Source organism: Seriola aureovittata, chromosome 19 (assembly GCF_021018895.1).
Source record: "Seriola aureovittata isolate HTS-2021-v1 ecotype China chromosome 19, ASM2101889v1, whole genome shotgun sequence".
NCBI classification, from domain to species: Eukaryota; Metazoa; Chordata; class Actinopteri; order Carangiformes; family Carangidae; genus Seriola; species Seriola aureovittata.
The window spans coordinates 11,274,900-11,297,136 of NC_079382.1; the positions used below are offsets into that span (position 1 = coordinate 11,274,900).

Genomic DNA, 22,237 nt, shown 5'->3' on the forward strand with positions numbered 1-22,237 from the left:
GCAGCCATTTTTATTTGGTGTCACTCTCTCAGCGGGAACATATTCTGCTCGCTCCGTTTCTGGGGACAGTATTTACAGACGGACTGCCCCGTGCGAGGAGTCCATCAGCTAATAATCGCATTTTAACGTTAAACTAAATTAAATATTACAATTCAACAAGTTTAAAATGACTTGTACTTGGGTTAGGGGTTAGGGGTTAATTAATAGTAAAGTAACGAGTTTGTATTTGCTACAACATGGAGACGCCGTGTTTTGCTGCGCTTTCCTCTGAAAACTGACCGTTACTTTGGAAAACAGACATAACAGAGGTTGGTATCTGTAACTAACTCAGTACTGACTTGTGGTTAATATTCACGAGCTTGAACAGTTAAGCTGTTTGAGGTGCATTACCAGCAGTGTCGTAATGGTAAAAAAGAAAATCCCCCAGCGCCGTGTCGTTTTACACTTCCTTAAGTTAAATTTATTTAACGCTAAATCGATGTAGTTTCAGCACAAACACTTAGACCTGAGAGCAGTTAGCTACATGTCTGTTGTTGACAGTGAAATGTCTGTTCTCTCTGCAGACAATGATACTGACAGCTGGTCGCCTTTCCAAAGTGCTGCAGCTCACCCTGGCGGTCGTCAAACCGGACGCTGTGGCTCATCCTCTGATGTTAGAGGTCAGCTCACACTCCCTCACTGTTACTGTCTGTCAGTGCTGCTGTGTAGCTGCTTCACAGTGTGACTTCTTTTGAACTCATTCAAGTACAGGGTTTTTGTGACTTTTCAGTACATGAGGATTAATCTATCAGGGGGCCCTGGAGCAAAAAACTTGTTATCAGACCCCTATTTGTCACCCACTTTTCACCTACAGTCCTCTGTGCATTGTACTCTGTATTGCAGGGAGAGGGGGAAAGAAAATCTTATATTAGCTACTTCCATCTGAAAATAAACGACCCTGCCAATATTCTGTAACAACCCTTCCTTACATAATATGCACACAACATAAGCACAACATACACAACGACTAACAGTCCACTAAACATATTATTATCCATACAGTCCGCTTACTTGAATGCAAACATTTTACGTCATTTAACTGAGTTCCACAATTTGACTTCACATATGGAAATACAGAGTGAATAATAACAGTAAATTGAGGTTTTGTGCACCTTATTTAGACAGTTGAATAAACCAAGTGTCTTTATATTTCTATTCATGAATACATTAATTCAACAAAATAATCCCATGGAGTGGCCTGTTTGTTCATGTCACTTAGCCCACTCTGCTATCTTCTTTATTTAATTCAACAGTAAATAATCTTAATGTATTGTATCACAATTTTTTCTGTTAAGTGTCATTCCTCTGGCAGGCGTAACAGATGGTGTAATAATATCAAAATGCTGCCCCTTTCCTTTTTAGCTTCGTGGAAGAACTCTGTACACAGTAACCTGCACGTTGTTATGATCCAAATATAATTAGATGTACAATCGTTTACTCAGTATCATCAGCTACAGTGTGGCACAACAAGGTCAAACGTTTTTCTTTTTTTTTTCTCTCAGGCTCTTCACCAAAGAATCCTGGAGAACAACTTCGTCATTGTTAGATGCAAAGATCTGGCGTGGAGGAGACAGGACTCGGAGAAGTTTTACGCTGAACATTCAGGTGAGAATAAAACTCATCTGTGTTCAGTATTAAAATGAACAAAGAGAAACAAATGAGTCAGCAGCCTGTTTTAGCACATATGTGTAGGTTAAAACCAGTGATTCATCCATCACTGTATTGTTTGAGCAGCCACACTGAGAGGGAAAAACAGACTTGTCCTCAGTAAGGATCACTGAGAGTCATTTCTGATGACGGTTCAAGTCAGGCAGTGAAGTACAGTGTTTAAAATCTTCAAGTTTTTAAGTCATTTAGAACCGAAAACTTGTCGTAATCCCACTTATTTTGCTTTTCAGGGAGATTCTTCTATCAAAGACTTGTTGAATTCATGTCAAGGTAAGCCTTACTTCACACTGACAATATTAAATGTACAAATCCTAAATCATGACACCGGTGGTTCATTGCATGTGTAAAACTGTTCTTGCTTTTATGCCTTTGCATAAATGTGGTTTTCTGTCTGATCGTTTTGAAATGGAATAACAAGGAAATTTCCATATGCCATAACCCACTGGACTGGCACAGAAAAAGCTTGCCTCGGTTGATGGTGCTCCTATTTCATGCTCAGCGAGTCACCAATAAATCATTTTCTGAAACTTCACAACAGGAGTTTCAATCATCAGCGGACTGCCAAGTGTAGCACAAACACCCCATGGGGCAATTGTCTGAAAATTGCCATGCAGCCTGCTCACAATAGCTCCACATGCGGCGAACACCCACTGGACAGAAAAAAAAATGCTTGTAATCACGTTGTCATATTTGTCTCGTCAGAGCAGTGAATCGGTAGTTGCCACAGCAACCTTTGTCTGGGTGTTTTTGGAAACCTAAGAAGCATTTTAAGTGTTGTCAGCTCCAGTTGGCATTGTGTCTCTAAAACTGATAAATTGATATCTGCGCACGCCGGATACGTATGTGTATCTGAGCTCCCTCTGGAGTGAATAGATTGGATTTGTATGAAAAGCCTTTTTTTTTGGCTTCCAGTTAAAATGAACAGTGTGTAGGTTTTAGGGGAATCTAATAGCAGAACTGGAATATAATAATCACAATTATGTTTTCATTTGTGTATAACCACCTGAAACTAAGCTTAGAATGAGACCTTCATATCTATACAGGGAGTGGGTCCTCTTGCACGCTCGCCATGTTTCTACAAAAGCCCAGAACAGACAAACCAAACACTGGCTCCAGAGAGGGACCGTCGCATCTCTACGCTACCTTAAGGCCGCTGTAGCTTCTTCTACACATGTAGAAAGGGAAGGGGGAGGGATCAGGGGAGGGGTATTCAGTTGGTTGCAATCTGCAGCCTCATCGCTAGATGCCGCTAAATCCTACACAGTGGCCCTTTAAAGCCTAGAAAGCATCCAAAGCTCTGTATGTAACAGCCACACACAGCTTTGACTCTCTAACATTTAACCTTGATTGACTACTCAGTCAAACTGCTGTCGAACTCTTTGCCGCAGTGGGCCGATGCGCGCGTACATTTTAGCCAGAGAGGATGCCATTCGTCACTGGAGAGAACTGATGGGACCTACCAAAGTGTTCAGAGCCAGATACACCTCCCCTGCCTCCATCAGGGCCCAGTTTGGACTCACGGACACACGAAACACAACTCATGGCTCAGGTGGGAAATATGTAGAGAAACAGGTTTATGACATGTCTGACACCCCATGCATTATCACATGGGCTGTCAAATCACACACTACAATTTCACCAGGTTTTGCTTTGGCGTAGAATTTCTTTATCGCTGTAATTATATGGCCGAAACACAAATAGCGATACTTTTAAACATTGCAGAAAACTTAAATTATGAATTTTTTTTTTTTTTGCTACAATAGTGCATCGTAACACCTGTCTTAATATTTGCATGAAGTTAAAAAATTATATATCAGTTATTCATATTACATTTTATTCAGTAGGAGACTGTTGAGTGTTTTAAAGTTCTCAAGGGTTTTATTATTCAACAATATATCCAGTGTGACTTACATAGAAGTCTTAGGACATTGCAAACCCAGTACTTCCAATAATCATTTTCAGCTTTTTTGTTCAGTACATTTTCAAAATCATATATATATATATATTTTTTTTTAATTATTTCTCCAGATTCTGTTGAGTCGGCACAAAGAGAAATCGGTTTCTTCTTCCCAGACTTCTGTGCGGACGAGTGGATGGAGAAAGAAGAGCCATTGTTCAGATCTGGACAAATCCAATTTGACCATCAAAAACAGATCCACACGCTTTCGGCGCAAAGCTGATCCCAGAGCTGCCACTGCGGTCACTGATCTACAACATGTTTATACATTGCTCATGGAAAAGCTGCCAGAGCTGACGCTACACGCTTTATGTAATACTGTGAAAGTGCATGTTTGTCAATCACCTCAGCTCCTCAAAGTGCCAATGTGCTCATCCCATGTCTGTGGTATTAAAACAGATTTTCCTTCCATGCCATGTGTTGGCATTTAAAATAAGGGCCATGTGTATGTTTTTGTTTTATTTATTGTCATTATAGAAAACACAAGTGACTAGATAAGAAAACCAGACACTGCATTGTACAAGACAACACGATGTAGTCAGACAGTTTTACATTATCATCACAAACTCCTGTCCAGACGTCCAGACAGTGCAGTCGTCGTTATCAGTTTCCTGAGCCATTCAGATTGTAGCACAGCAGCAACTACCTGTTGTGTCCATGTCAAATGACGAAACAATAAAAGTTTTATGCTTTCTGAATACTCAGTAATGTTGCATAACACTGTAAAAGATACCTTTAGATATATATTTATTCTCAAAAGCATCTTAAAATTAAGATTCTACTTCACAGAAATTTGATTGTGCTAAATAATGATGAAAACAGGCTGTCTGCTGTGATATAATACGAGTTCTTCATTTTGTTTTGGTCTAAGTACTGTATGTACTCTAAAATGTCATATTTTGTATTTTCTCTTACCAAACTAGCAGTAACAGTGAAACGTTGTAACAGGCACCATAGAAATACATCTTACAGCATTAAATATAATATGGCCTAGTCAAAAATGAGAAAAATTTTATGACAGTCTGAATTTAAGTGTTCAGAAACTCCGGCAAAGTCACACATCCTTCTTGTGCTCCCTCAGCCTTCAGATCCATCAAGTCTTCTCCACAAAAAAATATTCAGTTTACTTATTTCACAGTCGTCGTTTTTCTTTGGCTTCTTCCAGTTTCCCCTGCTCTCAAGGGTTTTGTGCGGACACCTGTTTTAGAGACTCCACAGGTTTCATAACCTCGTAGGTGGTGAGGGACTTCTTCACCTTCCCATTCTTGTCCACCTGATGGATGCTCTGTGTCACTGTGATGGTCACCTGCTTGGTCGACATGCGATTGTCCTGCCATTTTGTCTGTTAATGGTGAAGAACGACGGATGAGACGTAGTAAATATGTGATATTAACACTTGTGTAAGGTTTGTTTAGATTGCAGGCTGTGGCATGAAAAGGGGACATTTGTGCTATGTATTGTTTTTTATTGTTTTGTCTGTAATATGTGAAAATGCATGTTATAATTTCCCACGGACCACGTTGATGTTTTCAGATGTTTGTTTTATCCAGTGAACAGTTCAGAACCCAAAGATATTCAGCTTACTGTCATGTATGACCAAAAAAAGCATCAATATTCTCACATCTCAGAAATGGAAACATAAAATATTTAAACTCTTGCTTAAAAAAATGAATAAAACAATTATTTGATTATCAAAATGGTTGCATCTTACTTTTCTGTTCATGTGTCAGCTCTAAATGTAACATATGAGCAGGACATAAAAACAAGAAAATAGTCAACCTTTTACCCAGAAGGAGGTCTCCCACAACTCATAACTTTTACTCAATGAATGAAGAGAAGAAGAAGAAAACAGAAAATAAAAAGTTGCCTTGATGCTCTGAATTGACCTGCAGCGTTTAAAAACATCAGGGAGAGACTTACAATCTCTTCAGTGTGTAGAACACTTCGGCGCTGCACTGTGGTGCCAGACGAAGGCAGCGACTCCTCTTTGGGCGGAGAGGCCAGGATTGCAGGAGGGCTGCTGGGTTTCACATCATTCAGACTGGCTTCAGACACGGCGGAGCAGACCTTCAGATACGCCTGAGCAGGAGGAGGGAGGCCGTCCTCAAAGAAATCTGGAACTGAAACAAAACTACATCTTAGATTTGACTCTTGTTTATCATTACAACCTATTGAACCTTGAACAAATCAAAGCCCTGTGTTTACTGACTAAAAAGAATAAGGTCATCCCTTCAACTAAGGGACCAAACGTAGTCCATCTGCAAACAAGGTAGGGATATCCAGACAGCAGTCTGATTAATCCCAGTCAGGCAATAATAAAGCAAAATTGAATATGAGAAAAACAAACATTCAGGAAGCTAAAGAACAATAAATAACAGGGAAAAAGTACTGTACATCAATTATCATGGAGGAGATGGATAAAAGAATCAGAAAGCAGATGAGATGAGGCAGGTTATGGCATTTACCCATAATAATAATAATAATAATAATAATAGTAATAATGATAATGAGAGAACTCCTTCAGAGATGATTCATATTATGTCAAACCTGGAATTAGCAATAATACAGTTAATAATAAAAGATGATCTCTAGAACATCAGGGACTGACATTAAAACAAATGCTTTTCCTTACAACTTCTGGAACAGCATAATTGTTCATTATAAATTAGTAATACAGTCTCTCAGCTTTGGGAGACTGTGGCATCTTTACATGTGTACTGAGCTGTTGGTCTCCTTGAGTATTTTTCTCTCATTAGTCAAAGGTCAGAGCAAACAGACAGCTTATAGGTGCATTACTGCCGCCGCTGAACTCATTACACCACAGTGTAATCAATTATGGAAAACCACTCTGATTATCACCCTGAAATATTATTTAATGTGCACATCATATACATATTATGAAGTATTTTGATATAATCTTCGTGGTTACCAGTTGCTGATTAATTTGGACAATTCTGGACCTGTTTCATCTCCTCAGAGGCTGCTCAACTGAATTCGTCTTCACAATTACATCAAGGCTCCTCTGCCTGCATTCACTCACAGCTGTTGCCATGAGAGCAAAGTCCTGTTTGAGCACACTGGCTTTTGATGTAACCTATTATGTCCATTTACTGATTCATCTCATGATGGCTTCAAAGAAAACTGCAAATGTAAAAGACAAATTAACACACAACAAAAGGTTTGTAGTCAGATCCATCTGTTTCTAAGCTGGACGCAGAGGTACAAGAGATGAACTGCGCACCAGAAGAACAAAGGTTTCCAGAGAAGATGTTTTATCAGTCACCTTTATCTTCCTTGTATCATGCTCAACCCTTAACTAGACATTTCAATTTTCCTTCTACATAAAAGTTTCTCTATTGTTTTTATTTTTTATTTTGAAAGGGCCATGCACAACCTCTAGAGGTATTTAACGTGTAAAAGGAAACTGTTACACCTACAGGATTCGTACTGCAGGGGAAAGCAGAGAGACTAACACTGACTGTATAGGTGTGGCACCCTTCACTTTGATGTTCAGCGTCAAGCAAAGACCAATCACTGTAAACCCAAATATGACTCCAGCCTGAACTCTGCCAGCCCGGTGTGAATAACAGCCAGTATTAACAGCCCCACTGATCAAAAAACTTAAACGTATCAATGAAAGTACAGTAGTAGTACTTTTACTGCATGTATTTAACTATAAAAGACACTATTAAGGGTGCAAGCGATGAAAGCAAACATAGGATATAGTAATTTAAAAACAGGAAAAAGAAGATTGTAATTGCAAATGCACTGTGTTCCAGCAGTGGTAATCTAATAAACCATGAATGTATTATTCATCTGTTCAGCAGTTAAATGACTGCCTATTCCTCTTAGCAGATCAAGTATCAAGTATTCATTCACTCATCCACTCAACCATAATTCATTCTTCTTACCGGGTCAGAGTGTTTTCTCAGAAGCGAAGCCGGCCTCAGAGTTCTCAGAGGTGATGCTGTGGATGGACGACAGGGGGATGTCAGTGTCTGTGCTGGTCAGCCAGGTGGACTCTGTCTCTTTGGTCCAGCTCTCCAGGTAGCGAGGCTCAAGAGCATCAGTCCTGCTCCCCCCACAGCCCATAGCGCTGCCTCAGGGCTACTTCACTTCCACTTTTGGACTTTTCTTCAGAATAGAAAAACAGATTTACACTGGATTTCAGTTTAATCAGTTTAAGCTGTGACACTGACTCAGCGAAGTGAATCTGTATCTTACCAGTTTCTCTCCTCTTGAAAGAAAGAGCGCAATTATATAATTATGCAGAGACAATTTTAATCTTCAAATAACATCTAACCCTGCTAAAAAAAAATAAGTAAGACCAATAAGTAAATTAGTCATTAACATAATCATAATAAGAGTAAAAACAGAGTATTAAGTTATTTTTTCTCTCTTTTTACGATTACGCACGATTAAATTAAAGCTAATCATCAGGTTAACAGTTTTAAAGTCATTGTTCCAGATTCTCAGGTGAGAGGTTTGGCTGCTTATTTGTCTCATCTGATGATGTTGTTTAGACTGTGTGTTGGAAAAAAAAAAGAAATTGGGAGACCTCAGCTTGGGCTTTAGGAATCTGTGAATGGCATTTATCTATTTATTTATTATCTATTTTTTTTTTACCATTTTCTGACATATCATAGATTAATATATACTAATACGACTGATAAAGAAAATAATCCGCAGATTAACCGATGATATACTATATGATAACACTATATACTGTTTACATTACAACAGTAGGCTACTCACAGCACAGCACACAGCTGTGGGACACACCGAGTGCCCTCATATGATTGATGATCAGTCAAAGAGTGGGTTGAATGGTCCCTCACAGTCACATTTACATTTATTCATGAGCATTTGGAGGCAGCATCTTCTAATTGTCAATCAGGTCAGGGAGTCAGTTTCACACAGGAGCCTGCTGATCATCAAAACATGTAGTCACCTGTAGGCAAAGGAGAGAGGCAGAGAGACTGTACCAGTGAAGAAAAGGCGTCCTATTTTTTAAGTCACTTCTAGAGACGTACTTTAATTGGACAGCACTGAGAATCAATGCATCTTGTAAAAAAATCTGAAATCATTACGGTACAAAGGGATCTTCAGCCTAACCATCCTTTAATCGTCAGCGTGGCTTACTGAGCCTATTTAACCGTCTTCTCCTTCAATGAGATGCTGGTGAGGTCTCACTTTATATTTTTACTGACGCACTGACTCACGATCAGGCCTCCTATACATCATTTTATCGCCTGGTTTACTTATTCAACTGTCTTTCCCCGGAGAATTGAGGGACTCCAAATGAACAGCAGTGCACAGGCATTATTACCTTTTGGGTAAAAGCATTTGTAAAAACGCAGTACACGCATATGGACCTGTCAAGCATTAACAATAGCTCTCGCACCACTGCCCTCAGCACAGGCCGTGAGGAAATAACCACCGACAGCGTTAGATAAACAGAAACAAACAAACAAACAAAACAAAAAAAAAGGAGGGCTGAGGGTGTTTGACACAACAACGACGCAGTTTAGCGCAGCTAACGCAGAGAAAAAGACACGACACAAGTCAGACATGATGGTGGAGGCTTACTGATGATGGTGTAGGTCTCATCCCCGGCGCTGCTCCGCTGCTCCGCGTCGTCCGCCTCACGGACCGGTAACATGTTGTCAATGATCACTCTGCTCCGGTCGGTTACAGACCGCGCGCCCGTCCGCTCCGTCATGCCATCCTCCGCCACCAACACCACCAGAGCACAGCACAGCACAGCACAGCACAGCACAGCACAGCGGGGCTTATGAAAGACACAGTGAATGTTAAAGTCATTCAGCCTCTTGTCATGAAGATGAGGAGGTAGGCTACCCGTGCCTCTAAATTAAAGTACAATGAAGTTACCTCATCTGTTGCCAGGTAAACTTGGAAATAACACCTGCTGGTCCTCTGTGGTTCTTGTGCTCACTGTCATCCACTCATGGGTTTTCTGTTTGATATCCATTAAGGACATTGCATTTCGACTCAGTGTCTTTTATTAGTTGCCGATTAATGTCTAGCTATTTAAACACTAATATATAAAAACATTTTGGAAACAATTAAGTGCTGGTTCCCTTTGAGACACTAAAAACACAAAAAACTTCAAGTACTGAGGACTTGTCTCCCAGAATAATATTTGCTTCATAGTTCAAGCTTGTATTGAGCTCTTGTCCGGGTTGACTTTCAAAAAGAAGTTCAGTGTTTCTCAAAAGTACTTCATCCAGATGTGCAGGCCTACAGTGGCACAGGTAACCCTCTGGCCCAACAAGTCTCCTATGCCCCTGAAACACCAATAAAATGTTCCCTACTCTGACCACAAGGGGACAGTCACAGCCCACCCCTGCACTCCTGACCGATTCCCATATTCTTCATTAAATAGGGTTTACGTTGTAAATATTTAAACAGATTGTGGTTAGTTGTTTGGTATACTAACTCTAACTAAAATTTAACTGGCTAAAATTTTTACTAAATCTTAGTTAAAAAAAATAAATAAATCCACAGCTACTGCACACTGCCACAAGTCAAGAAGTTGCTGGATCCGGTAAATGAAAAGATTTCAAAGCATCTGCTCGCTCACACTCAGTGCAGCCATGCGGTTTATTGTCTGTGCTTTCAGTCACACAGACCTGTGTCAGAGCTGGTTTATCTCTAAACCTCAAACAAATGTGAATCCAGGCTTTTCAATAAGTAGTGTCCTGCGCGTGTAGCCAAGATAAACAGTCCCATGCCAAAGGACAAATTAAGACAAAGAGGCTCTTCAAAATTGAAAAAGAAACTCGTTAAATGTGCAAAAGGGGAAAGAAGGTGGAAAATGTTTTCTCATAGGATCATTGTCCTAATATCTAAATCTGAAATCAAAACACATAGAAGCAAAGATTACTGATGAGGAACATTTTGAATATATATCCACATGGAAAATATCTGTAAAATAATTCAAGTTGCATTAAATGCAATTAACTGTGTTACACTCTCTTGCATCAGATCAGACATATTCTTCAAAAGTGTAAATTAAATCCTCGGTTGCTCTGTGTGACATGTGATATGCAGGAGAAGAAGCTCTATATATGAACTGTTAAAAAACAAATGGAGTTCTGCCACACTGTCGTAATATTCATTTTAACACCGAGTTGTTTCTTTCTTAAACTGCATTTCATTGATTGCCTATGAAACTTGGCAGCAAAATTGCACATTCATCACACCTCTCCTCTGTGGTCAGTCTGAATTTTTGATTTCCCACAATGAACTGAAGGAATAATAAACACCATCTTTCCTTTTTCCTGCTTTACTGAAGCGACTGCATTTGAAAAATACGAGAGCTCTGCTCGTGGAAATGAAGGTCATTTATTCCTGGTGCATCAGCTGCCAATAAACCACATTAGGAAAAACAGAAGAATGGAGCTTCAAAATGGAAGATCAATTCACTAACAGGGAAGCTCACCACTTGTTCCTGTCATACAGCGGTCTGAGGGAAGGATCTAATGTGCAACAGTATACAGTACATGCCCTGGTCAATTAGTGGTGACCACCTCCAATGAGTGCACACACTATGAATCAATGTTTTCAGTTCTTTCAAATCGTCAAGACTTGACTTGATGCACAAAACACAAAAATACAGGTGTTAAAATAGGATTTACAAATGATCAACCCTTGGGAAGGAGCAGTGTGTAAACACTGGCCACTACATTACATATTTCTTCACTAATGAACAGTCTGTAATGGAGGGAAAGACACTGACAAGATGATAGAAGAGCACACTGATTCCTGAGCCATGACCCCCCCCCCCCCATTTTATATACAGTCTGTGCATGAGCTGAAAAGTAGAAACACAGATGTTTCATCCAAGTAGACAGTGGATTCTGCTTCACTGTGGGGAATTACCAAAAATGACTACACCGCCAATAGCCATTTAAATACATAATTCAACCATTATTTCTGCACAGGTCTGTCAGGATCTGAGCTGAAAACAAAACCCTTGGACTTCCTGCGCTCAGTCCTCGCTTCCTGCCCCCCTTCTTCACCCAGCTAATGAATCTCGCATCCTGTGGACAGTCAGGTCAATATGAGGCTGGGCAGCTTTGATTTGTATGTCCTGCCCCTCTGTCCTATTGGACTACTGGTCAATAGGCCTGTCTTCCCATTAACCTGGCGATTAATGTGGCGCGCTGCCAAACACTACACTGTCATGAGCTCTCGGCGGTTTCAGTTGCAAACTAGGACGCGTGCTGCTGAATTATATTGAAAATGTACTTTACATCAGGTTTATCTCATGCAGCAGCCTTCCTCTGGATGTGAGCCAGTCTGTGACACACTAGGCAGAGAGGTTTGTCTTCTGTCTTCTGGGGCAAGTCATATGAGTCTTCATATGCAAATTACAAGTTGATACAAATCCCATATGTATCTAAATGATGACTACTCAATCCTACAGCTTTTAAACATTTTACATTGAAAGTTGTGTGTTTACATATGTGAGTGCAAGTTACAGTCAAGTAATGAAGTTACAGGCCTACGATTTAAAGCTGCACTAATCACTATTTTTATATGAATAATGGATGAAATGAACTACTTGCATGTAAAAGAAATCACATGCAGTGACCAATCCACAGAGAACTGTCACCCAGCTTTGCAGTTCCTCAGCTTTGTGAAGTGTTTTAGCATCTTTAAGCTCATTATTTTTGGTATTTTCAGCCCTCGACTTTAGTGTCTTCATTCTCTCACCACTCTCATCAACTACTGTATATATCACTACTTACCCAGAAACCAGTTAGCAACCACTGTAACTGGTGAACAAGGTTTGAAGCTTCACCTTCAGCACTCTTTTTTTTCATAGTTGTGTGATTTTATTTGGTCAATTCCCAATGAAAGCCAAATGTCTCAGTAGTTGAATCCAAGCAGAGGCCCATGATCTCAAGTAAGTCCCAAGATTTCAGTATGTGGCTCCATTTATATCCAATCAGAAACTAATTTAGTCAACAGGTAGTTTTTCATCTGATCTGATCAGGTCTTTTACACAGCAGGCCTTTCTACTTGTTATATCAGCAGAAGCACAGATGCTACTAATAACATTAACAATGGCTCTGTTGATCAGTTGATTTCGGCCGTCAATCATTTTATTTACACCTGTGCTTTTCCTACTGTGGCATTTCATACCTACACATTTCCTTCTCTTTCACTATGAAGTTTTATACAAGGTATATTTTGATTTACGCTCAACATGAAAAGCATGTTTTCACATTCCCTTTAAATTCATCTACTGTGTGTGTGTGTGTGTGTGCGTGTGTGTTTGCGTGTGCGTGCGTGTGTGTGTGTTAAACCAAACTCAGTGCTCCAGTTGGCCCCAGCACTCATCCCCCGCCGCTTCATTTTTAACAGCTGGTCAAATTTGATAGGGGATAAATGCACTCTCCAGTGATTTGCAAAGTTTTTCGTGAGCGAAAAGAACTCTTTTCTGGCAAATTCTGTGAGGAGGGGAGAGTGAATGAACCAGAATGTGCAGCAGCAAAGCAGCCAAATCCAAACGTTCACTGGGATTTTCAGTGAGACAGCCAGTGAGTTACAGCCCTGGAAAACTAATTAGGATGATTTGGGCTTCGAAACGGGAAAAGTTGTAACAAAGGATCTCTGGTTTTGCTATCCATGTCTTATCTGTCAAGTAGTGTGATGACTGCAGTTAAAGCACAGTACTCTAAAGCTTACTGGATATGATGATTGTCCCGAAATTCCTCTCAACTTTGTCCTAATTACTGATATATATATATATATATATATATAATTCATATAACAGCACAGCACAACTACAAAAAACAATATGCTGAACCAGACCGTCTTGCACCTCAAAAACATTCAAAAACAACACTCTGTAAACGATACTGAGATATTATCATTTCCACTTGCTCCGATTCCATCAGCAAATTGTTGATATTGGAGCTGCCAGTGGTAAAACGAGCAGCTTATCCAGATTGAGCTTTGCCTGGAGGTTGTGGTTCAGTGGCATCAATCACATCTCTGGGCCTTTTTCTGGCAGAGACGCGCCTCATGCTCCTCCGACTGGCAGTGACAATCTCCCCCTCTCATGCAGAGCTGTGCCAGAAATCTCTCCAGAGGTTGTGTTCTCTCAATCCATCATGGTCTGAGCTAACATGACACCTTTTCATTAGTGCAAAGTGTCCCAGAGGAAAGGCACAACTACTGCCCAAAATAAGCAAGCGGGGCGAAGATAAGGTGAAAGTGTTAATGAGGTGAGCGTGGGTTTAATTCTCTTAAGTTCATTTGTCTTGGGGAACAAAGAGAGCCGCTCAGAAACGTGCAGCCATTCGGTGAACATGAAGATTTTTACTTTTTATACTGATAGTCCACTTTGAACGAGCTTTGATGGTACAGTTCATAGGAATTATTAACAAATCCGCTTGCAGTTATATATTTCCTTAAAAAGTGGGATGTCCTCTGGACTCATCCCTAATGAAAGCTGGAAGAAAAACTGCACAGCACAGCATCATTAAGTATATATACCTTCATTCCAGTTAAAGAGCCTTAATTTCAGAACATATAAAGTAATATATTTCATCATATCTTGATGAAACAGCCTTTTATTTCATTTAATTACGTAAAGGAGGCTGTAAAAAAAAATCTGACTTTGAAAGCCAAGTCTGTGTCAAAACTTGTACAGCACTAAAAGTCATGTTTGACCTAAAAATTATTAATATTGCTTCTATAACAAAGTCATTCTCCATGACTGATTTATATAATTTCCCTTTCTGTCATTTACGCTATCAGTTGACGAGCCAAAATCAATCTTTAGCCACTCCTCTGGCCTCAATTGATATTTCCGCCTTTTAAATTCTGGTGAAGGCCGGCCTTTAAATGCAGCCTTTGCACTTTATGTGCTTCATTCGTTTTATCCAGCTAAACACATACTCTAATCCTATCAAAGGCAAGGAATATTCCAGAAAGGGCATTAGCGGCGGCTTATGAAGCGAGAGAGTGGAACATTAGTATTCATGGAATTTCTTGGGACAGACTCTTAGTTTTAGGGAAATCATCTTGGGAAACTCTGGTGGAGCTCACATAAACATGAAGATATGGGCTAGCATAAGGAGTCGTGCCGGATGTTGGAGATGTTGGACTGGAGACTTCAGAACTCTAACACACAAGCCAATAGATGTTCAACTATGATATCTTTTCATAATGTAAACTGTAATAATTTCCCTTGTATTGCTCATCCTCTCAGCTGCTACTACTAAAGAGAGACATTGTAGTTGTAGTTGCTAATATTGACACATACTGTAGCTGAGCCAGAAAGTGAGAAGGAGACAGAAAGTTTCTGTCCAGCAACTTTCTTGATTGAAAGTTACGCTGATGTGGAACTGGGTGACTTTTTTCCACCATAACAAGTGATTAGATAAAAACTGGAAATTCTGACAGATTAAATATTTGGTAGATAAACATTTTGGGTCATCCAAGCAGCTAAGCAGCGTGTGACCTCCCTCATCCAGACTTTAACGTCGTTATGGTTCAGAATGCAGATTTATTAAAAAGGAAAATCGGAAATATCACGTTGACATAAGTATTCAGACTCTTTGTTATGATTCTTGAAATTTAGCTCAAGTGCCTCCCATTTCTGATTAGGAAAGTCATACAACCGTCTACATAAGTTCCTATGGCTAACAATGCATATCAGGCCCGGGCCCTGGCCATGGTAAGAGATGTGACCAAGAACACGATGGTCACTCTGACTGAGCTCCAGAGATCCTATGTGGAGATGGGACAAACTTCCAGAAAGACAACCAACTCCACCGATCTGATGGCCAGTGTTAGGAGTGTCCAGACAGAAGCCTCTCCTCAGTGAAAGACTCATGAAAGCTGCTTGGAGTTTGCAAAAAAAAAAAAAAGCCCCTTAAGGACTCAGACTGTGAGAAACAAGACTCTCTGGTCTGATGAAACCAAGATTTAACTGTTTGACCTTAATTCTAAGCTTCATGTCTGGAGGAAACCAAGCACCCCTCATCACCTGCCCAATACCATCCCAATAGTGAAGCATGGTGGTGGGGATGTTTTTCAGAGACAGGGACTGGGAGACTGGTCAGGGTTGAGGGAACTGAGCAAAGTACAGAGATATCCTTAATGAAAACCTGGTCCAGAGCACTCAGAACCTCAGACCGGGCCGAACATTTGCATTCTTACAGGACAATGACCGTAAGCACGCTGCGCAACACAGGAGTAGATTAGAGACAACTCTGTGAGTGTCCTTGAGTCGTCGAGCCAGAGCCGATCAAACATCTCTGGAGAGACCTGAAAATCGCTGTCCATTGACAGTCCCCATCCATCCTGACAGAGCCTGAGAGAATCTGCAGAGAAGAATGACAGAAAATCCCCAAATCCAGGTGTCGCAAAGCTTGTTGCGTCATACCAGAGAAGACTCGAGGCTGTAATCGCTGCCAAAGTTGCGTCAAGTAAGTACTGAGTAAAGGCTCTGAATACTTATGTCCGTGTGATACTTCGCTCTGTCATTATGGGGTAGTGAGTGTAGACTGATGAGGGAAAAAAATGAATTTAAATGATTTTAGCATAAAACTGCAACATGAGAAAATGTGAAAAATGTGAAGGGGTCTGAATACTTTCTGAATATGATGTAATCTATATAAAAATTACCTGGTCTTCTCATGACATTTCTCTTAGCTGGATATCAACAACCATGTAGTCATGGAGTGAGATTATATAAGTGTTTGGCCATTTACGGTGTAATCTGACTGCGGCAACATGTATTTCACCATTAAGGTTTTTCCGCCTCCCTGACATGCCTGACCTGCTCCTCCGTATGTGCTTTAATAAGCACTTAAACTGAAAAACACATCGCAACATGTTATTTTGTCAAGTGAGGATGTGACTCTGGCTTCACTCACTCGAGCCATTGGTGTAGTGAAAAAACAGCGCTATTGGTTTTCACATTCGCTGCTGTTAACTGAGGGGAAAATGTTGTAAAATTGAAATTCTTGAGAGGGTTCCTGAGGTGCTGATGCACAAACATTTTTTTGCATTCATTTTCAGAAATACTATATGTTTTACAAGAGTATTATATAAGTGAGTGAAGGCTCGGTCAATTTTCCTACATTTCTAATTCAAGAGGGGAAGCTCAATTTGACCACATTCAACTTCTGAGATGTTGTTATTCTGAGGTGTTACTCCGTGTGTCGAATTAGTGCTGTGTTGAAGGCTGCACAGCACGAATTTACTGACTTTGGGAATAAAATATAATGGCTGTCTTGAGGCCTTTTTCAGACAGACAAAAAATGCTACACAAAACTACCCAAATTAAAGGGGACTCTTCTACTGGGGAGCAATAATAACCTCAACAAATGTCATGGCAATCACCCTGTTTTATTATGTAATATCCGTCTGAAGGGCCAAGGGAACACAAAAATCAATAGGTGTGATCTTGCTGTTAGTTATATCTGCTCAAAGTTAATAATTTAATTGACCTATGAGTGGCATTAAAACACGTCTAAAGGAGAAACAAGTCCTTTGGGGAACATGAAATTGTTCAGTAAATGTCATTTCACTATTTTAGATCCGTGTAAGTGGAAACGTGAGCCTCAGTAGAGTTTTTCTTTTTTTTTTGATTTCGGCTATAAGCATCTATCAGATACTTCACTGTTTGTTGTTGACTATGTGGCGTGAGCGTGGAGCTGCAGGGAAGCTACTGGAGTGTGCTCTGTGAATTTCACTGCAAATGCAGATGAAATAGGTTTAACATCTTGGTTTACTGCTTTGATGTAACACCTTCCACAGATGTGGCAAGCCATCACTGGTCAGGGCCACTTTAAGTACAGCAGTTAAACAAATGCGCAGGCATGAATGTGTAGGTGAAGATCTGAACAGCTTATCCATGATCGTCATTAACTGTGATGGACAATGAGTTAAACACAGCTATCTCCACATCCATCAGCTTTATGCTTTGTTAACATGGATTGCCATCTAATCCGTGTACAATATAAAGAGTAATCTTTAAAAAAAAAATTGTCAAGTTGTCTGTGCGTATAGAGTTCTTAGTCAAATGAGTGTCCACCATCAACTGCACACACAATAAATGAACTCTACAGAGCCTATTTGTTGGGCTTTTAATGGGAATAATATAAAGCAAAGCAGGTGTTTTTAGAGAATGCATAATGTAGACGCAATGTGAAACAAATGCTGATCAATACACACAAACTGTCTGAACTAAATTAGTTTTCATTGAATTTGCTCAGACTGTTTTGTAGCACGTTTTTTTTCACAGCACGAGTGACATCTTGACAGTATAATTTCTACATTGGTTGAAAAGTGCCTCAGCCAGAGTAAACTGCCATCAGAAGCTAATGAGCCAATGAGATAATTTGGGTAATTAGTCGCTCTGTACTCTTTGAGGAATGATCATGTTCTCACAGGGGAGCAGTGGCACATTTATAAAGTCAATAGGATCAATCAAAGAGATAATTTAGATTCATTTTTGCTGCTTTTATCAGAAAGACATATAAATGAGCCGCAGATCCTCGAACAGCGTGAGTGAATTTAATTTGAATTCATTTGTTTAAGATGTGCGTTAGAGATATAATCACTCAAAAAACATATGACATTGGTCCTACAAAAATATTTGATTTTATCAAGTTGAATATATTTCCCATTAATGTGTTTTTAAATGTTTATTTTTTCAGTGATGTGCATGGCGTAGATGTAACATTTGTTTTGTGAGTATTTCAATAACAGCTGAGTTAAATCCTCCATATTGCAGTGTGTCACTGAGAAAACATAAGAATATATTTTCATGACATTCTTCACAGAAACATGACATGAGCGTGATGAAAGAGATTACCAGCTAGTCAGTCTAATTAAACAATGAGTGGTGTTGCTAGGTTACAGTGATGATTTGTGGCTGAGCCAGGGGACCATCCCGCAACACTTGTGTGTGTCAAGTCATCTCAGGGCATTATTGTTTATTTTAATCCCTGTGCCGGCAACACCTTCTCATTTCCAGATAATCATTTTAATCAGTGTGATTTTGGAGTACGAGATCCACTTAAACTCACTCCTAAAGCACTTATCTGCTCTCCCTCCTGAGATGCAACTGCCAACCACCAGCTCCCCGTCTCATATAGAATCAATACATACAAAAATGGATCCACATTACAGGGGCAGAAGTGTGTAGAACAATAAAAATGGGCAGGCGGTGCAGCAGATGGGATTGTTTCATACACTGCTGATTCACTGTAATGGGAACAGGGAACATCCACAGCTTATAGGCTGATGTATGCTGCTCACAACTCAAAACGACAGAACAGGCAGGGTCTACAAGTGAGGCAAATTCTCTGAAAATAAAGCCAAATCACTATTACCTTCTCTCATGGTTTAGCTGTTTCTATTATCCTGTAATAAAATAACAAACAGGAATGAACTAATTTTCAGCAATGGCTTACAACCTCAATTGTGCTTGGTACTGGTGCACAAAATGAAGGGAGAGAAAGAAAAGTGAGTGAGGTAAGGAGTGAAGGAGGGAGGCGGTAGACGCGTTTGTCAAGAAAGAATGAGTCTGAGCTGATGTCCCCTCTAATCATGAAACTGTCAGAAATGATTTAAAGAGCAGCTGTTTTTATGTCTGACTGTACGGTATATCACCACTGCTGAGGTGAACCGTAAAAGGTGTGACAAAGTGACACGTTTTCATGCCTGTGAAAGTGTGTGTTTTGATGTAATGGGACACATGAAAGCTGCTAAATATTTGCTGAACACAGATGGTATCAGCAAGATTTTGAGTTCTTTAGTCACATAAATAGATATAAATGAGTGTATTAGCATATGAATCACTTTCCTTAGGGCTACAATTGTAAGTAATTGACTTACAAGGCAAAAGCAGCACGCACCCGGACATTTTTTGAATTTCAAAAGCACCTGTGTTGGATTTAAAAGGTTTTCACCTTTATTACTTAGCAAATTAGAATCTCCCTCGGCATGGTCTTACATGGAAAGTGTGAAAACACGACAAAATAAAGAAAGATTCTTGCATATTCTAGGCAGCACTTTCCTCTAAATGAACTAAAAACTAGTTCTGATACCAATGTGTGTTGCCAGGCCTCTGGCTGAGCTGAATCTCCCCAAGGCTGTTCACACTCAACATTTATGTGATGTGGCATAAGTGTCAACCTTCAGCAGCTATCGCCGTGTTATTGAGTGACTTTGTCAGTCATTTTGGCAGCCACTACTGCTGATTCATGTCTCTCTCCACAGAGCAGTTTGCACCTGCTGACAAAATCAAGTTTCACACACTGGTTCAATGTCAGCTACCACTGCCTTGAGTCTTAATTTTAATGATGATCCTAATTGCAGGCGATGATGATAATTGACCTGATGCCGACACATAGTTAGTCAGCTGTGATGAACTGCACTCCAGGTGGAGAATAATGACATTATTATTATGTTGGCGAACTATCATTTTAACTGATTTTAAATTAATAGTATATTTCAGTGTATCAGTTGTTGCTAGCTCATACATATAACATATTTACAACCTTACAATCAATTCAAATTTAAACCCCGACATCACAAGATCAGGTGAGAGAAGCCACATGAATGTCTGTCTACAGCAATGCCAGCTCAGTTTAGCGTGTTAGCATGCTAACATATGCTAATTGCCCTAAACACAAAGTTTAGCTGAGGCTGATGGGAATGTCATAAGTTTTGCAGGTATTTGGTCGTAAACCAAAATAGTGGACAAAAAACATTTCACTTACAACCGCAAATATCAACATCATGGTGGCACTTCAAGAAAGTCAGGGCATCACCATAGGCATTAGGCTCAACTACAAATACCTGTACCAGATTTCATGGCGATCCACCCCAACACATTAGGATATTTCATTCTGGACCAAAACAGTGAATTGATACTAAGATTTCTATCCCCAGAGCCATGCAATGGGTTAGCTAAAAACAAAAACTTCCAGTCCTAGCAATATTTCTTTTAATTTCTCCCCTTCTAATTGTTTCAAAAAGCAAGAATGCATTTAGCAGTTGTGGAAGTGAATCAAAATTCCAGATCAGCGTTATGAACATATATGTGCCATGATCAAAATCTATCAGTGTCTGTAGCCAGTAGTGTTCATGAAATTAATGATAGGCAAATATTTGCCTCCTCTGCCTCCTTGAGTTGTGACATGTATTTTGGAAACAGCAGACACAAAGGGATTACTCACAAAAATAATATTTACAAGGATCTGAAAATAACCGACTTCAAGAAAAAAAAAAAAAAAAAAAATGGGTCAATGATGCAACTGCAGGAAATGTTCGTGTTGTGAGTGTCACCTCACCGTCCACTATAGTTAGGCCAGTGATGTAATATCTCACACTTCACTTCTTCTTGGTCTTACAGTTGTATCTCAGGCTTGGCATGACTTGACAAATTTTATTACACCTCAAGCATCACAATGAGGGTCACAAATGAGGGAACACTGTGAGGACGTGTTGAGTACAATGACAATCGTAATTTTTGGATGCCACGTTAAGCAGGGACCTTGCAATCTACAGGTGATATATTAGAGACAGTGGTTCAGTAAAGCAGCTGTTGAATGTGGCCCAGCAGTGTGTTAGTGCTGATTAGAGAGGCAGCTTGCACTGCAATCTGCAGCATTAATCACAGTCGCTCACAATGAGTCTTCTACATCTTAGAAGAGGACGTTTTTTTCCTTCGCAAATTTACTATTTCCTGTGTGCAGTGAAGAATTTCACTGCTAATAACAATGATAATAAGGAAAAAATAATATAGTTGCACAGGGACTACATGACCTGCTGCAGTTCTACTTTATGGTTCACCTGAGGTGTTTGGAGTCTGTTCAACGCTGCAAGAAAAGATCCCTGAGGCTACATGTTCGTTAATAGAACCACAACTTCAGCGGCTAATTACCACAGATGCATGACGCAGTTTCCATATGTCTGGTGAGGTCACGACCTCTCGCTCCCTCGGAGGGGTAACAAAGATGAGGACGAGGAAGAATGAATACAGCATGGGATGAGAAAGATGGATGAGCTGCCAAAGCTGAGGATGTGATTAGTGTGAGCGTGGAACACAAGAGGGAAGGAACAGAGAGGACGACCTTCAGACCTCACCCCAAACTCAGCTGTCTATCATACGTCTAAAACCATGGAAACGCTTCAGTGCAGGGTCATGGGGCGGCTCAAGGCTCCATGCTGTTTATCTCCTATGAAGAAACCCGTGTGCCTCAATCCAGCTTCTTGAACATGAGTAATACACACATTTAAGAGCTGAATCAATTAGTCCATTGAAAGAAAAAAATTATTAGCAGCTATTTTTATAACCAAGTCAACCAATTTTCAAGCAAAATGTCAGAAGATTCACTGTGTCTAGCTGCCCTCAGCTTTATCCAGCTTTTTACCCCACTGTACACTAACCTGCTCAGCACCAAACAGCAGACGGACACAGTTAGCAACTTAATAAACAGAGCTAAAAGAGAAGGAATAGTGGACTTACATTCACCAGGTGGTAAGAAACACTGTTGCTATGTAACTGCT

At 40.0% G+C, this 22,237-nt stretch overlaps 2 protein-coding genes across 2 annotated transcripts in view; one reads left to right on the plus strand and one right to left on the minus strand.

Moving 5' to 3' along the window:
* Positions 1-59: 59 nt before the first annotated feature.
* Positions 60-5,361, plus strand: nme6 (NME/NM23 nucleoside diphosphate kinase 6). The gene is made up of 6 exons (XM_056404603.1): positions 60-308; positions 564-659; positions 1,542-1,644; positions 1,938-1,977; positions 3,096-3,256; positions 3,736-5,361. The coding sequence occupies exons 2-6, from the start codon at positions 567-569 to the stop codon at positions 3,885-3,887; spliced, it is 549 nt and encodes a 182-aa protein (XP_056260578.1). The 5' UTR covers positions 60-308; positions 564-566; the 3' UTR covers positions 3,888-5,361.
* The window catches only part of baalcb (BAALC binder of MAP3K1 and KLF4 b), a 75,983-nt gene continuing 57,856 nt past the window's right edge, over positions 4,111-22,237 (minus strand). The window contains 5 exon segments of the mRNA XM_056404604.1: positions 4,111-5,006; positions 5,585-5,784; positions 7,576-7,798; positions 8,420-8,615; positions 9,254-9,455. Coding sequence (XP_056260579.1) covers positions 4,842-5,006; positions 5,585-5,784; positions 7,576-7,756 — 546 coding nt within the window. The 5' untranslated portion in view covers positions 7,757-7,798; positions 8,420-8,615; positions 9,254-9,455 and the 3' untranslated portion in view covers positions 4,111-4,841.

What these genes read in the sequence shown, in the direction of transcription:
- nme6 (XM_056404603.1), top strand. Translation starts at nt 567, where the DNA reads ATGATACTGACAGCTGGTCGCCTTTCCAAAGTGCTGCAGCTCACCCTG. An exon ending in CTTGTTGAATTCATGTCAAG is followed by an intron (nt 1,978 to 3,095) that starts GTAAGCCTTACT and finishes TCTTTGCCGCAG; the next exon opens with TGGGCCGATGCGCGCGTACA. An exon ending in AAACACAACTCATGGCTCAG is followed by an intron (nt 3,257 to 3,735) that starts GTGGGAAATATG and finishes TTATTTCTCCAG; the next exon opens with ATTCTGTTGAGTCGGCACAA.